At 39.9% G+C, this 16,583-nt stretch overlaps 1 protein-coding gene across 3 annotated transcripts in view; it reads left to right on the forward strand.

Moving 5' to 3' along the window:
- The window catches only part of SACS (sacsin molecular chaperone), a 102,506-nt gene extending 87,852 nt beyond the window's left edge, over positions 1-14,654 (forward strand). For all 3 annotated transcript variants that reach the window (XM_040426203.1, XM_040426202.1, XM_040426204.1), the window contains one exon: positions 579-14,654. In XM_040426203.1, coding sequence (XP_040282137.1) covers positions 579-12,127 — 11,549 coding nt within the window. In that variant the 3' untranslated portion in view covers positions 12,128-14,654. The remainder of the gene's footprint in view (positions 1-578) is intronic.
- Positions 14,655-16,583: the final 1,929 nt, after the last annotated feature.

Genomic DNA, 16,583 nt, shown 5'->3' on the forward strand with positions numbered 1-16,583 from the left:
CAGAGAATACAGTTATACTGTTATATATGCCAAAAAATAAATGCTGCAAAATTTATGATGTAAAAACTTAGCTGCAGTATTGCTATGTTTTCCTATCCCTCTCTCAGAAAGATTTCATAAAACTAAAGCTAATTTCACACCTGCGGCACTACGATCTGGCAAACTGATCCAGCAGAAAATGCGGGACACAAACCGCATGCATTAACACCTGTAAGAAAGAAAAATATGTAAAGTTCTTAATGGAATAATTTTGTAATGCCTGTATAGTAACTTATTAATGCATTTTCAGAAAAATAGGGTTTTGTGTGGCTTTCAATAAATTAAAGGAGTTGTCCACAGTTATAAACAATATTTGACTCCTTTCCGCCAGGAACAGTGCCACATCTGTGCATAGACTGTGTCTGGCATTAAAGCCTTCACTTGAATTGAGGTGAGCTACAATATTAGACACAACCTCTGACATGACACTCTCTCTGGGGGGAAAAAGGCAAACTATCTTATTTTTAATCTTAGACAACCCTCTTAAGAATTTATATTATAGAGACTTTACTCCTTGTTTTTTTTTGTTCTCTCCACAGGTCGACCCTGTACCCAGCTTCAACTTTTGAATCCTGAACGCTTTATACGTCTTACTAAAGAAATTATGAATACAACATGGCCAATAAGAGACTTGGTTGTAAAATGGTTTCCAAACAAAGACAAAAAACACCCTCCCATTTCATGGCTCAAAATGGTCTGGAAATTGTTGTACATACATTTTTCAGAAGATTTGACATGCCTCGATGATATGCCGCTTATCCCCACAAAACCGCTGGAAGAGGAAGAAGAAACCATCCTGGAACTCATTCGACTAAGGATACCTTCTCCTGTTATATATGATGATGTGTCTGACACTCAGCTTCCAGAACATATGGCTGAAATAATTCAAATCCTTGGGGGTATTGTCCTCACATGTTTAGATCCAGCCATTCAACATCCTCTTCTTAAAAAATATGTCTATTCCCCTACTCCTTGTGCTCTTTTACAAATAATGGACAGGATGTCTCTTCAAAAGCTGTCCAGCCAGATTGCTTCATTGACCCCAGTTCACAAAGACGCCTTGCGGAGGTTCCTTGCTAGTCTAACAGACATAAATGAAAAAGAAAAGAAAATCATACAAGAGTTGATGGTTTTCAAAAGGATTGAAGAGGCTGACGAACAAAAAACATTCTATGTTTTCTTAAGAGGGTGTAAAGTGCTTCATCACAATGCCAGACTTCCACCTAAAACCCGTCTTTCCTTTCCTGTAATTGACAGCAGTGACGAGCAGACCATTCGACTTGCAAAGATGCTAAAGGTGGAACAGCTAAAAAGCACAGACTGCTTGAAAATTATATTGCAAGACGTTGACAGGGGTTTTTTTTCTGTTGAAGAAAGGAAAAATGTTATGCTCTGGGTTCTTGAAAATTTAACCTTCTTAAAGAATGAAAACCATGCAGTGATTAACTGGTTGTCAAGTCTTAAATTCATACCTATTAACAAAAACAGACTTGTATCAGCCAGTGAACTTTTTGATCCAGAGGTAGAAGCTCTCCTGAACCTATTTTGTACTGAGGAACAACTGTATTTTCCACCTGCTATATTTACTTCTTCAGATGTATTACACTCTCTTAGACAGATCGGTCTAAAAAATGATTCTCATATTTTAGAAAAAGACATTGTTCAAATAGCTAAGAAAATTGAGGCTTTACATGGTGGATCAGGGAAAAATGATGAGGTTGTTGTAAAAAAGGCAAAAACTTTGCTCATAATTTTAAAAAGAAATTACAAACTTGTACAGTCACCAGAGGGAAAAGCCCTATTAAAAAAGATCAAATGGTTACCTGCCGTGAAAGAACGGCCACCAAATTATCCCAATTCCTTGGTTTGGCTTGGAGACCAGTTCACACTGTATGCTCCTGGAGAAATGTGCAGTGTGTCTTATGCTGTTCTGGTGGGCTCTTCGGTTCCATTGGTGGAAAATATGCATGACAATATTGAAAAAGTCCTTGGCGTTTCAAAGGAACCTAGCATTGAAGCTGTATTGAAACATCTAAAAGTTGTAGTTGACTGGTATAATTCTAAAACCATTACTGATGAGGACTATTATCAATTTCAGCACATTCTTCTAGAGATATATGGTTTCATGCAGGAATGTCTTGATAAGGCTAAAGAGCTCTACAAAGCAATCTCTTTTCCATGGGTTTGGACAGGCAAAACATTTTGCTTCCCTAGGCAAGCAATTATAATGTCAACCTACAGTCTTGACCTTCAGCCCTTTTTGCACAGCATACCAAACACCATGGTGAAATTTCACAGATTGTTTAAGTTTTGTGGTTCAATTGAGCAACTAACACCTGGACAAATCTTTGACGTTGTTAACATCATATATGAACAAAGCAAACAACCCATGGATAAAGGGGATAACAAGCAGAACATTAGCATAATGCTGAATATTGTAAGGTGGATGTATGGTCATCAGATTGCAGTCAGTCTAGATACACCATTGCCTGTGCATAATAACAAAGACCCTTCAAAACTTATAATGAGACCAATTCATGAATGTTGCTACTGTGATATCAAAGTTGATGACCTGAATGATCTTCTTGAAGACTCTGTGGAACCAATAATATTAGTACATGAAGATATACCAATGAAGACAGCAGAATGGTTGAATGTACCATGTTTAAGTACACGGCTTATTAACCCTGAAAATATGGGTTTTGAACAGTCGGGCCAAAGAGAGCCGCTAACTGTGAGAATCAAAAACATTCTGGAAGAATATCCTTCTGTGTCTGATATCTTCAAGGAGCTTCTTCAAAATGCTGATGATGCATCAGCAAGTGAGTGCAATTTCATGATTGACATGAGACGAAATATGGACATAAGGGAAAATCTTCTAGATCCAGGAATGGCAGCATGTCATGGGCCTGCTTTATGGTCTTACAATAATTCTGAGTTTACTGATAAAGATTTTTTAAATATTACAAGACTTGGAGAATCCTTAAAAAGAAGTGAGGTTGACAAAGTCGGAAAATTTGGTCTAGGATTCAACTCTGTCTACCACATCACAGACATTCCCATTATTATGAGTAGAGAATTTATGATCATGTTTGATCCAAATATTAATCACATTAGCAAACATATCAGAGACAAATCTAACCCAGGCATCAAAATTAACTGGAGCAAACAACAGAAAAGGCTTCGCAAATTTCCCAATCAGTTCAAGCCATTTTTAGGTGTATTCAATTGTCATCTACCACTTGCTGTTGAATCCCCGTACTGCTACAAAGGTACACTTTTCCGACTGTCCTTTAGAACACAACAAGAAGCCAAAATGAGTGAAATTAGCAGCTCATGTTACAACACTGCAGACATTTACACCCTTGTGGATGAATTTAGCTTGTGTGGCTACAGACTAATACTTTTCACTCAGAATGTAAACTCAATGGTCTTAAAATACCTAAAGCCTGAGGAAACTGAACCAGAGTTAGCTCAAGACACAGTAACTATTAAAAAATCTATGTGCTCCTCAAAAGTTTTAACTAATCCAACAAGGCTACTTACAGAGGCTGCCAAAGTCATGAATATCTGTAGTTCTACCAAGAAATATCCAGCCGAGATGCCAAAATCATCTTGCATCTTGCTGATCACTGTTCAAGAGTTTCACCATGTATTCAGGCGAATAGTTGACCTTCATTCTCCATTATTCCGAGGTTCAGAAGATGAACCAGCCAACATATTTGAGATGACTAAGTCCGGACAGACTAAGAGAATGACAGAGGAACTGCCGCAAAAAACTGTGGACTCGACAACATGGCTTATATGTTCCTGTATGGATATAAGTGAAGCTTTGAAATTTGCTTTGAGTGATAGTGGCAAAAGACTTGGGCTAGTGCCTTGTGGTGGTGTGGCAGTGATGCTCTCTGAAAGTCAAAATGGAAAATGGACAGTAAAACCCTTTTCTGGTAATATTGGTGAAGTTTTTTGCTATTTACCTCTCCGCATAAAAACTGGACTTCCTTTGCACATAAATGGTTGCTTTGCTGTGACTTCAAATCGGAAAGAAATTTGGAAAACAGACACAAAGGGAAGGTGGAATACCGTGTTCATGAGACATGTCATTGTACGTTCTTATCTAGAGGCTCTTTGCGTCTTAAGGGACATGTCTACCAGTGGAGAGCTCATGAACTACAACTACTATTCTATTTGGCCAGACCCTGACTATGTCCATGATGACTTTTCTGTCGTTTGCCAAGGACTGTACGAAGATATTGCCAAAGGAAAGGGCAAAGACCGTGTGAAAGTATTTTCTGATGGAACATCTTGGGTTTCTATGAAAAATGTGAGATTTCTGGATGATTCTTTACTTAAGAGACCAGATATCGGACCAGCTGCTTTTCAAATTTTCATGAAATATTTAAAAAAGACTGGCTCAAAAAACCTTTGTGCTGTAGAACTGCCCTCATGGGTCAAACTAGGGTTTGAAGAAGCAGGATGTACTGATGTGCTGATTCAAAATACATTTTCCGAACATCAGTTTTTTTCAGAAGTATTTTTTCCTCATATAGCAGAAATCGAACCTGAGTTACGAGATCCATTGATGCTTTTTGTTTTGAATGAAAGAATACAGGCATTTAGTGAAATTCTTCAAGTTACACCATGTATTCCATGCTCCAGTGAGGGGCACCTATTGGTTGTCCCTTCTAGACTAATCCATCCTGAAGGTAGAGTAGCAAAACTGTATGACAACAGTGATGGAAGATTTCCCTATGGAACATACCAGAATTACTTGAACCCAGTAGCGCTGGTAAAGTTGGTACAACTTGGCATGATGAAAGATGACATTTTATGGGAAGATTTAATTGAACGCATTGAATCCATTCCATTGATTAACAAAGCTGATCATGCTGGAGCTTGCTTGAGAGGCAATATTATTTTAAGTTTGATTGATGAAAAACTTAAGTTCAGAGACCCCAAGTCTAAGGAATTTTGTAAGAAATGCCAAACTTCTCCATTTTTGCCTTTTCTTACCAAACCAGCTGGTTTTTCCATTCATTGGAAAGGAAATGACTTTAAAATTGAGGAAATGTTTGCGGCTACAGACCTATACACCGTTGAACACCAAGACGTAGTTTGTCTCTTAAAGCCAATTCTTAATGAAAATTCTCCTTCTTTTAAGGGGTGTGGTCCCATTCCCTTAGCAGTCAAAGAATATTTAGGTTTACTGAAGAAGCCATCTCCTGAATTGGTAATAGACCAGTTAAAGGAAATTGCAAAATATACTGATGGAAACACCTTGTACCAGGAAAATATTACAAATGCATGCTATAAATTTCTTAATGAAGCCATCCTTTTGAATGAGGCTACAAAGACTATGGTTGTCACAGAACTGAAGGCGTTTCCTTTTATATTTGTTGAGGACATTTATGTTACTTCAGACAAAGTTTCCTTCCATCTCAACTTTGAAGCTGCCCCTTATCTATATCAGATGCCTAACAAATACAAAAATAATTTTCGTGAATTGTTCGAAAGTGTTGGTGTGAAACATGCCTTTACAGTAAAAGATTTTGCAGCAGTACTTGAATTAATAAAAAATGCAAATATGAACAAAAAGATATCAGAGAATGATTTCCAACTTTGTAGACGCATTGTTAGTGAAGGAATATGGGGACTTATCCGAGAAAAGAGTGAGGAATTTTGTGAAACAAATTATGGTCAAATTCTTCTACCGGATGCCAGCCTCTATCTACTTCCAGCTAAATCACTATGTTACAATGACTGTCCATGGATTAAAGTAAAAGACACTGCTGTGAAGTACTGCCATTCTGACATTCCAAGGGAGGTGGCCGTAAAGCTTGGGTCAATTCCAAAAAGACACAAAGCTCTAGAAAGGTATGCATCCAACATTCACTTTACTTCTCTTGGATCTGAATTTGGGCAGAAGGAAAAGCTTACTAGCAGAATTAAAAGCATCCTTAATGCTTATCCTTCAGAAAAGGAGATGTTAAAGGAGCTTCTTCAAAATGCTGATGATGCAAAAGCCACAGAAATATGTTTTGTCTTTGATCCAAGAAACCATCCATCTGACAGAATATTTGATGAAAAGTGGACTCCTCTACAAGGCCCTGCATTGTGTGTATACAATAACCAACCATTCACAGATAATGATGTAAAAGGCATCCAAAACTTAGGGAGAGGAACGAAGGAAGACAACCCTTGTAAAACTGGGCAGTATGGAATAGGCTTCAACTCTGTTTACCACATTACTGATTGTCCTTCTTTTATATCATCCAATGACATAATATGCATCTTTGACCCTCATGCACGATATGCTCCAGGAGCAACGTCACTTAGCCCCGGACGCATGTTCCGAGATTTGGATGCTGATTTTAGAACACAATTTTCAGATGTTCTCAATTTATATTTAGGAAGCCACTTTAACCTTTCCAGTGCAACAATGTTTCGTTTTCCAATCCGCAATTCTGAAATGGCAAAAATCTCTGAGATCTCATCAGTACCCTGTTCAGACAGAATGGTACAGAACCTTCTTGACAAGTTGCGTACTGATGGAGCAGAACTCCTTATGTTTTTGAATCATATGGAAAAGATTTCTATCTGTGAAATAGAGAAGACAACAGGTGCTTTAAAAGTGTTATACTCTGTTCGTGGCAAAATCACAGACGGTGACCGACTAAAGCGCAAACAATTTCATTCTTCTGTAATTGACAGCGTTACAAAGAAAAAACTATTGAAAGATATACCAGTCCAACAGATTACTTACACAATGGATATTGAGGACTCTGAAGGAAACCTCACAACATGGTTAATTTGTAATCGCTCTGGCTTCTCTAACATGGGCAAAGTCTTAAAGAGTGTGATATCTGCTCACAAAAATCAAGACATTACATTGTTTCCTCGTGGTGGAGTTGCTGCTTGTATTAACCACAATTACAAGAAACCATACCGAGCATTCTGCTTTTTGCCCCTTTCACTTGAAACAGGACTTCCTTTTCATGTAAATGGACATTTTGCTTTGGATTCTGCAAGGCGGAATTTGTGGCGGGATGACGATGGGGTTGGTGTGAGAAGTGACTGGAATAACAGCTTGATGACCGGCTTAGTGGCTCCAGCCTATGTAGAGTTATTGGTGCAACTAAGAAAACGAAACTTTCCTGGAACCGATCCCACCATCTCTGTATTACACAATATGCCAATCCATGCTGTGAAGGACATTTTGAAAAAGTTTTTGTCTTTTTTTCCAGTAAACAGACTTGACTTACAGCCAGACTGGTATTGCCTTGTAAAAGCTATTTATACTTGTATTAATGAAGATTCAAAGCGTCTCTTGCCTGTAGTGCGAGCCCCGAATGTTGACGGCTCTGACATGCAGTCAGCTGTCATTATTACGTGGGTAAACATGTCAGCTGTAAATTCTGGGAGGCCCTATTTTGACAATTTATTACAAGATGAACTACATCACATGAAAAATATGGACTACAACATAACCACTCGGAAGACAGTAGCTGAAAATGTTTACAGACTTAAACATCTCCTCTTGGAAATTGGGTTTAACTTGGTTTACTACTGTGATGAAACTGCAAATCTTTTTCACTGTCTAGTTGATGCAGGCATCCCGGTTACTTATGCAACTCCTTCAGATGTCCGTCAGTTCCTAATGACTTTCTCTTCTCCTGACACAAGCTGCCATATTGGAAAACTGCCTTGCCGTCTGCAGCAGACAAACTTAAAACTATTTCACAGTTTGAAGCTTCTCGTGGATTACTGCTTAAAAGATGCCGAAGAAAATGAAATACAAATTGAAGGGCTGCCACTTCTAATTACTCTTGACAACGTATTGCAAATTTTTGATGCAAAGCAACCAAAATTCTTAACCACTTACCATGAACTAATTCCATCTCGAAAAGATCTGTTTATGAACACACTGTATCTGAGGTACAGCAATATTTTGCTTTCAAACAAAGTTGCCAAGGTTTTTGACATCTACAGTTTTGCAGACCTGCTCTCATCCGTTCTTCCAAGAGAGTACAAAACAAAAGTTTTTGTCCCATGGAAAGATAACTTTGCCAGTGAATCATGGCTAAAAAGTGCTTGGCATTTCATCAGCGAGTCAGTTAATGTCAAAGAAGACCAAACTGATGCCACTACATTTGATACCGTTGTGGAGACCCTAAAAGATTGGGCTCTGTTACCAGGAATAAAGTTCACTGTGTCACCTGGCCAGTTAATCATTCCAGATGGTGATGTGTTACTACCACTAAGCCTAATGCATATCACAATCTTTCCAAATGCACAGAGTGATAAAGTGTTTCATACTTTGATGAAGACTGGTTGCATTCAACTAGCATTGAACAAAATCTGCTCCAAAGACAATTTTTTGCTCCCTTTGTTGGCTGGACATACAGCAAATATAGATAACCCAATGAGCATTCTCCGGGCTATACATCACATGATTCAGACATTAACATTTAGAACTGAAAAGATAGCTGAAAATGACTTTGATGCCCTTTTGATGTATTTTAACTGCAATTTAAACCACCTCACATCAGAAGATGCAACTAACATTTTGAAGTCACTTCCATGTTACAAGTCTGTCAGTGGTCGTTACATCACGCTGTCTAAATATGGGACGTGTTACGTCCTTACAAAGAGCATACCAGCAGTGGAAGTGGAAAAATGGTCTTACTCATCGTCCTTTGCTTTTCTTGAAGAGAAGGTACATTTGAAAGAATTGTACACTGCAGTAGGATGTGTCCCAGTTGACGATCTAGATATTTACTCAAAACATTTGTTGCCAAAATTTGAAAACCTTTCCTATCATGCTAAATTAGAGCACTTAATTTACCTGAAAAATTGTTTATGCAGTCTCGAAGAGAGTTCTACACTAAAGGAGCAACTGTTTGCAAAACTAGAAGACCTGGCCTTTATTCATGATTCCAGTGGCCGACTCAAACCTGCAAAACACTTCTATGACCGGACTGTGAGAGTATTTGAAGTCATGCTTTCAGAAAAGTTGTTCATACCCCTGGAGTTCTTTAAAAAATTGGAACAAATTACAAAACCAAAAAACCAATCTGCTTTCTTTCTCTCGTGGATTACATTTCTCCAGAATATTGGCCTAAAACATGTTATTTCCCAGCAACAGTTGTTGCAGTTTGCAAAAGAGATTAGTATGCGAGCTAATGCAGAAGGTTGGACAAAGGAAGTGCTTCAAAACACTGTTGATGTAATTCTTTATCATGTTTTCCAAGAAAGAACGGATTTGCTTTCTGGAAACTTTTTAAAGGAATTGTCTATGATACCCTTTTTGTGTCCTGAACGAGCACCTGCAGAACTTTTACGCTTTCATCCTCAGTACCAAGAGGTAAATGGTACACTCCCTCTGATACGATTTAATGGATCACAAGTCAATCCAAAGTTCAAGCAGACAGATGTAATGCAGCTACTGTGGACATCTTGCCCCATTCTGCCCGAAAAGGCAACCCCATTAACAATTAAAGAACAAGAAGAAAGTACACTTGATCCGCAAGAGCAACTTGAACAAGTTCTAATAATGCTTAATGTAAATTTGGATCCTTCACTTGACAAAGTGATAAACAATTGTCGAAATATATGCAACATTACTACTGTTGATGATGAAATTGTGAAGACAAGAGCAAAGGTTCTGAGGAGTATCTATGATTTTCTCAGCACAGAAAAAAAAGAATTCAAGTTCCAGCTCAGAGGAGTTGCTTTTGTGATGGTTGAAGATGGCTGGAAGCTTTTAAGACCAGAAGAGGTTGTAATTAATCTGGAATTTGAGTCTGACTTTAAACCATATCTCTACAAACTGCCTCTGGAGTTAGGAACCTTTCATCAGCTATTCAAGAACTTAGGCACAGAAGATGTAGTTTCTACAAAGCAGTATGTTGAAGTTCTTAGTCGTATTTTCAAGAATTCTGAAGGAAAACAGCTAGATCCTAATGAAATGCGGACTGTAAAGAGAGTGGTTTCTGGCCTACTCAAAAGTCTACAGAATGATTCTGCTAAAGTACGGAATGACTTAGAAAATATTCGTGACCTTGCACTTTACCTCCCAAGTCACGATGGAAGATTGGTCAAGTCTAGCATTTTAGTATTTGATGATGCACCGCATTATAAAAGCAGAATTCAGGGAAATATTGGAGTTCAGATGCTTGTTGATCTTAGCCAATGCTACATGGGAAAGGACCATGGCTTTCACACAAGAATCATAATGCTTCTCCCTCAAAAGTTAAGACCGCGACTTCTTAGTAGCATACTTGAGGAACAGTTGGATGAAGAGACGCCCAAATCTTGCCAGTTTGGTACACTGTGTTCTTTGCAAGGCAGGCTTCAGCTATTACTGTCTTCTGATCAGTTCATCACTGGTCTTATAAGAATCATGAAGCATGAAAATGACAATACATTTTTAGCAAATGAGGAAAAAGCCATAAAACTTTGCAAAGCTTTACGAGAAGGCTTAAAGGTGTCTTGCTTTGAAAAACTGCAAACAACTTTACGAGTCAAGGGATTTAACCCTATCCCTTATAGCAAGAGTGAAACTCTTGCATTTTTGAAACGATATGGACATGCTGTCATATTACTTTACATACAGCACTCTGACAGCAAGGATATCAATTTCCTGTTAGCTTTAGCAATGACTTTGAAGTCTGCAACAGACAATCTCATATCTGACACATCATATTTGATTGCAATGTTGGGTTGCAATGACATCTACAGGATCAATGAGAAGCTTGATAGTCTAGGTGTTAAATATGACTCATCAACTGAGCAATCAAAACTTGAGCTTCCTATGCCTGGTACCCCAATACCAGCAGAAATTCACTATACATTGCTCATGGATCCCACCAATGTTTTTTATCCAGGTGAATATGTTGGATATTTGGTGGATGCTGAAGGTGGGGACTCGTTTGGCTCATACCAGCCAACATATACCTATGCAATCATTGTGCAAGAAGTAGAGAAAGATGATGACATCTCAGGTTCTCTGGGAAAGTTTTATCAGATAGACATTGGTTATAGTGAATATAAAATAGTTAGCTCCCTTGATTTGTACAAGTTTTCCAGGCCAGAGGATGGTGTTCAGAACAAAGATAGTGCTCCTTCAACACCAACAAGTCCAACAGAATTTCCGCCTCCCGGTCCAAGGACAGCACCTTCGTTTCCAAACAAGGAAAGCAACAAAACAAGCTCCTCCAAACATCAATCACCAAAAAAGATCAAATTGAATTCTTTACCAGAGATATTAAAGGAAGTTACTACTGTGATAGAGCAAGCCTGGAAGCTGCCCGAATCAGAAAGGAAAAAGATAATAAGACGACTGTATTTAAAGTGGCACCCAGATAAAAATGCTGAAAATCTTGATGTAGCAACTGAGGTTTTTAAACATCTTCAAAATGAAATCAACCGACTAGAGAAGCAAGCATTTGTGGATGTCAATGTTGAAAGGACAGCAAGAAGAACCTATACCACCCCATCTTCTAGGTTTCAGTCTGAAAAGTCTTCCTTTCAACGATTTTATTCTTCATGGAACCAAGAGGCAACAAGTCATAAATCCGAGAGACAACAATACAAAGAAAAGTTTTCTGCCCCAACAGGAGCATATGATTCTAAACGCTTCTTTGTACCACCAACATTTAAGTCCGTTGGTAACCCTGTCGAAGCTCGTAGGTGGCTTAGGCAGGCGAGGGCTAACTTTTCTGCTGCAAGAAATGACCTGCATAAGAATGCAAATGAGTGGGTGTGTTTCAAATGCTATCTCTCTACCAAATTAGCATTGATAGCAGCAGATTACGCTGTCAGAGGAAAATCCGACAAAGATATTAAACCAGCAGCCCTTGCACAAAAAATTGAAGAATATGGTCAACAGCTAGAAGGTCTCACTAAAGATGTCCAGACCTTAGAGGCTTATGGGGTAGATGGCCTAAAGACTCGTTATCCTGATATGCTTCCCTTCCCACAAATCCCAAATGACCGGTTCACTTCAGATGTTGCCATGAGAGTAATGGAGTGCACTGCATGTATAATTATAAAACTTGAAAATTTTATACAAAATAAGATTATTTAAATTCAAGAACATATTCTTTTACATGTGTGAATATGGTTGACGTAATTCTTAAACTGCACAATACTAGGCATCCTTTCACAGGAAGGCAGTTCACCCTGAAGGTCTTTTAATGTGACTAGTAGAAACATTTAGAAAAATAGTGGAGCATTTAATTTAACAAAAAAATACATTATTTTTGAAAGGTTCCTGCTGCACACTAAGCTAGGATTATATTATTATATTTTATTTGGAACCTCTGTGAGCTCTCTGACTGCACTGTGGTCAATAAAATCCCAAATTTGTATATTTTTATTGGATGTATGGGTTTTTATGTTGACCTACATCAGGCATGCTCAACCTGCGGCCCTCCAGCTGTTGCAAAACTACAACTCCCAGCATTCTCAGACAGCGTACAGCTATCAGCCTATAGCAGGGCATGGTGGGAGTTGTAGTTTTACAACAGCTGGAGGGCCGCAGGTTGAGCATCCCCGACCTATATCACTAACCTGGGCCCAGTTTTTATGTATTTAAAGCTGACCATACACATAAAATAGTGGAAGAGTTGGCTGGACCCACCAAGTTTGGTATGATCATCTGAAGATCTTATGGAGACCTTCCAACTCTTCCCTGATCACAGTTAGTAGGAAGGAGGAATTGGACATGTTGGATTTCTGTATGCCTGATTTTGGTTTGTACCTGCTGAAGTTAATATCATGTGTATAGCCAGCTTTAGTCCGTGTCCGCTTCCTTGGCTCTTTTCTCCACCTCAAAGATTTTTGGTCACACACTCGCCCCACATCAACGCACTAACCTCCTTAAATGTGCTGCTGTAAAAATGTAATGTTCTGAATTTCTTTACTCCACCCCCCCCCCCCCCCCCTTCCACTTAAAACAGGCTACACACATTTGTAGGATAGAAAAGAAATGTATGGGGTTGTATGGCTTAGAAAACCCATTAGTTATTTGGGAATTAATATTGATGACCGATCCTCAGAATAGTTCATCAATATCAGATTGGCAGGGTCCGACTTCCTGGACTCCTACAGATCAGCTGTTAGAAGAGGCCAGGTGCGCCGTGAGTGCCACTTTCTCTTCCTAGACCATGTGACATCACTGTACATCAGTCACATGGCCTTGTTGCAGCTCAACCCCAATCAAGTCAGTTGGGCTGAGCTGCAATACCACGCACAGCCGCTATATGATGTACGGTGCTGTGCTTGGTAAGCATCCGGGAAGCCACCAGTCACCAGAGTATCAGTGAGTGAGCTTTCCGAAACATCTGATTGGCGGGGATTCCGGGACTTATACTTCCGCCGATGAGATATTGATGACCTATTCTGTGGATAGGCCATCACTATTATTTCCCGCATAACCCCTTTAGATACCCTTCTAGGGAATTCTGAGTAAAAAGTTGGGGTCCCCCATTTAAGACTTTAATCTCTTAGCCAGATTGGAGGGCAGCTACAAAGAGTTTCTCTGGAGGTCTTCACAGCCCATTGATTTAATTGAGAGCCATGAAATTCTCTATTTTTCCTGCGGTGGCACTGAAGCAATATTGAACACTTATTGCCAGATTCTTGCTCAGATTATAGCCGATCACCACTGTGGGACTCCGCAATGAGATAACCTGTGATCAATCCCTGTAACAAAAAGGGATTTCCAAAGCATACAACCCCTCTAATAAATGGGTGCTCTGCCCAGCTCTTTACATCTTACTTTAAGGGGTCTAAATTGGGACTTCATTATACATGTTACTGGAAGAGCCTTATCTTGTAAAAACCTAGAAAATAGAAAATAAGTAGTAAAATACCATAGTTATATTTTAGTAAGGGCTTTATTTGCTGAATGTTAAGAAGCGCTATCTCTGAGCTTTAATGCAAATGTATAATGTGAATGGAACAGAAATTATGTATATACTGTACAAATTTGTATCTATTGCGCATACCCAAAACTAGCACTTTATGTAACCAAAGCTGAGCAGCACATTAGACAATCCCTTCATGTAAAAGTCTCATTGCTCAGTTCCTTGGCCTCCAGTATTACCATAGAGTACAGTAGATCTCATATTCATCTATGGTCTTCCCTGAAGCCCCTTGTTTGATTAGTCTATGGTGTGAATATAATCAGCTGGATCTGGTTGTGATATTATTGCAGTTATGAATAAAGTTACAGTTTTCTTACTCCTCGCTATATCAATGTCTATAGCTACCTGTATTTGTCCTTTTATACTGTGTAAAGTTGATTTTCATTGCATTTTTTAAATTCATGTAATATTTAACTGAAAACATGTTAAAAGTGATCGAAAATGTGCCCTGAAATTAGCTTTCTTGTCCCGGGGCCTTCAGATGCTGGGGCCTTAATAATTATTTTGTCTACATGTTTGTTTGTTTTTGGAACAAATGTATAAAGCCTAGGTGTGTAACTTATACTTGCATTGGGTATTGCATCAAATATCTGACTATTAATTTTGCCAAGTTTTCTTTTTATACAAGCCTTGCTTAGTTTCATCCATATTGGTTATTTGTAATAAAAACAATGATCAAACTTAGTTGATTTCCATTTTTCCTGCGAACTATTTATTTATCGGTCTGTGTGTCTGTCTCATCTCGTGTCTGTCTCATTTCTCTACCTATTACCTATGTTTTTAATTTAAAGGGGTTGGCCACTTTTAGGGGAGGGGTTCCAGTGCACATCCCCCCCCCCCCCCCAGCAGATCTGCATAGGGAATAATACCTGCTCCTTGATGCTGGCTCCTGTCTGCCTCGCTCGGGTGACCTGCTCCCTTTGCATCATATCAATTGGCCACATAACCCCAGGGGAGCAATTCACTGCTGCAGCCAGCGGTTACCTGCAGCGGTGTCACAGCAGAAGTTGACAGTGGAGGACCCCAGTAAGTCAGCTCAGGCTGGGACCCAGCAGGCTTAACCTTTCCACTGCTGGTTTACATTCAGTCAGTGTAGACTGAAAAAATACAGCACCAGATATCACAGTGCATCACATAATACCTCCCCAGCAGCACAAGATATAACAGTGCATCACAAAATACCTCCCCAGCAGCACAAGATATAACAGTGCAACACATAATACCTCCCCAGCAGCACCAGATATCACAGTGCATCACAAAATACCTCCCCAGCAGCACCAGATATCACAGTGCATCACAAAATACCTCCCAGCAGCACAAGATATAACAGTGCATCACATAATACCTCCCCAGCAGCACCAGATATCACAGTGCATCACAAAATACCTCCCCAGCAGCACCAGATATCACAGTGCGCCACATAATACCTCCCCAGCAGCACCAGATATCACAGTGCATCACAAAATACCTCCCCAGCAGCACCAGATATCACAGTGCGCCACATAATACCTCCCCAGCAGCACCAGATATCACAGTGCATCACATAATACCTCCCCAGCAGCACCAGATATCACAGTGCATCACAAAATACCTCCCCAGCAGCAGTAAATAACACAGTCTGCAGTGATCATCAGGGGAAGAGCCGGGAGGACAGGAGTGGTAGTTGTGGCAGTGACAGGAGTGGTAGTGGTTTACAGTGACTTTCCTCACTCCAATGCTCCCTTGGGCCATGCAGCAAATAGAAGGCACACCCTTTTTTCTCTTGGGGGCACGCTCTGAGCTTTCTGGGGCTCCTGCCTGGTGTTAGGTGGAATGCCCTTGATGTTTGGTGGATTGGTGCAAGGCAGAATGACAGATGCAGGGACCATGAGATAGATGGTTGTGGATAGAGATGAGCGGACCCATCGATGTTCAGGTTCGGCCGAACTTCGGGTCAAAGTTCGGGTTCGGGACCCAAACCCCATTGAAGTCAATGGGGACCTGAACTTTGGTGCACTAAAATGGCTCTAAAATAGTCATAATAAGGGCTAGATGGCTGCAAATGGAAGCAAATGGGGGTAAGAGCAGGACACTTGCCACGCAAACAAATGTGGATAGGGATTTAACTTAATATAACAGAAAAAAATTAAAAATAATCTTGAACTAGGAGGCGGAGATCAAAGTGGAGTAGGAGGTTGAGGAGGCGGTGGACGTGGCGGTGTAGGTAGAAGTGGCGGTGGAGGAGGAGAAGGTAGCCAACCCTTTTTTTTAATCTTTTTTTATAAGTTTGGAAATACCCCAAAACATTGGGAAATAGAAAAAAAGAATGCAAAGAGAAAGTGAGCTGGAGTACAACAATAGCTAGGTGCGGCCGGCATACTTGTCTACTCAGCATAAGGTACGGACAAGTCCTGTGGGATCCACCCAGTAATCAGCACTGGTTAGAATGTGGGCAACTCGGCAGTTGTTGTGTATTGTCTCTGTACTGTGTATCCCCCCAGCCACGCTCCATTGATGCCCATAAGATGCTTTGGGTGCCACCCTACTGTGAACACTGTTTCTCACCATCATCATCATCCTCCTCCTCCTCATCCTGCAGAACTGTGCCCTGGCTGGACAGTTGTGTACCTGGCC

The sequence above is a fragment of the Bufo bufo genome, chromosome 3, assembly GCF_905171765.1.
Source record: "Bufo bufo chromosome 3, aBufBuf1.1, whole genome shotgun sequence".
Classification (NCBI taxonomy): Eukaryota; Metazoa; Chordata; class Amphibia; order Anura; family Bufonidae; genus Bufo; species Bufo bufo.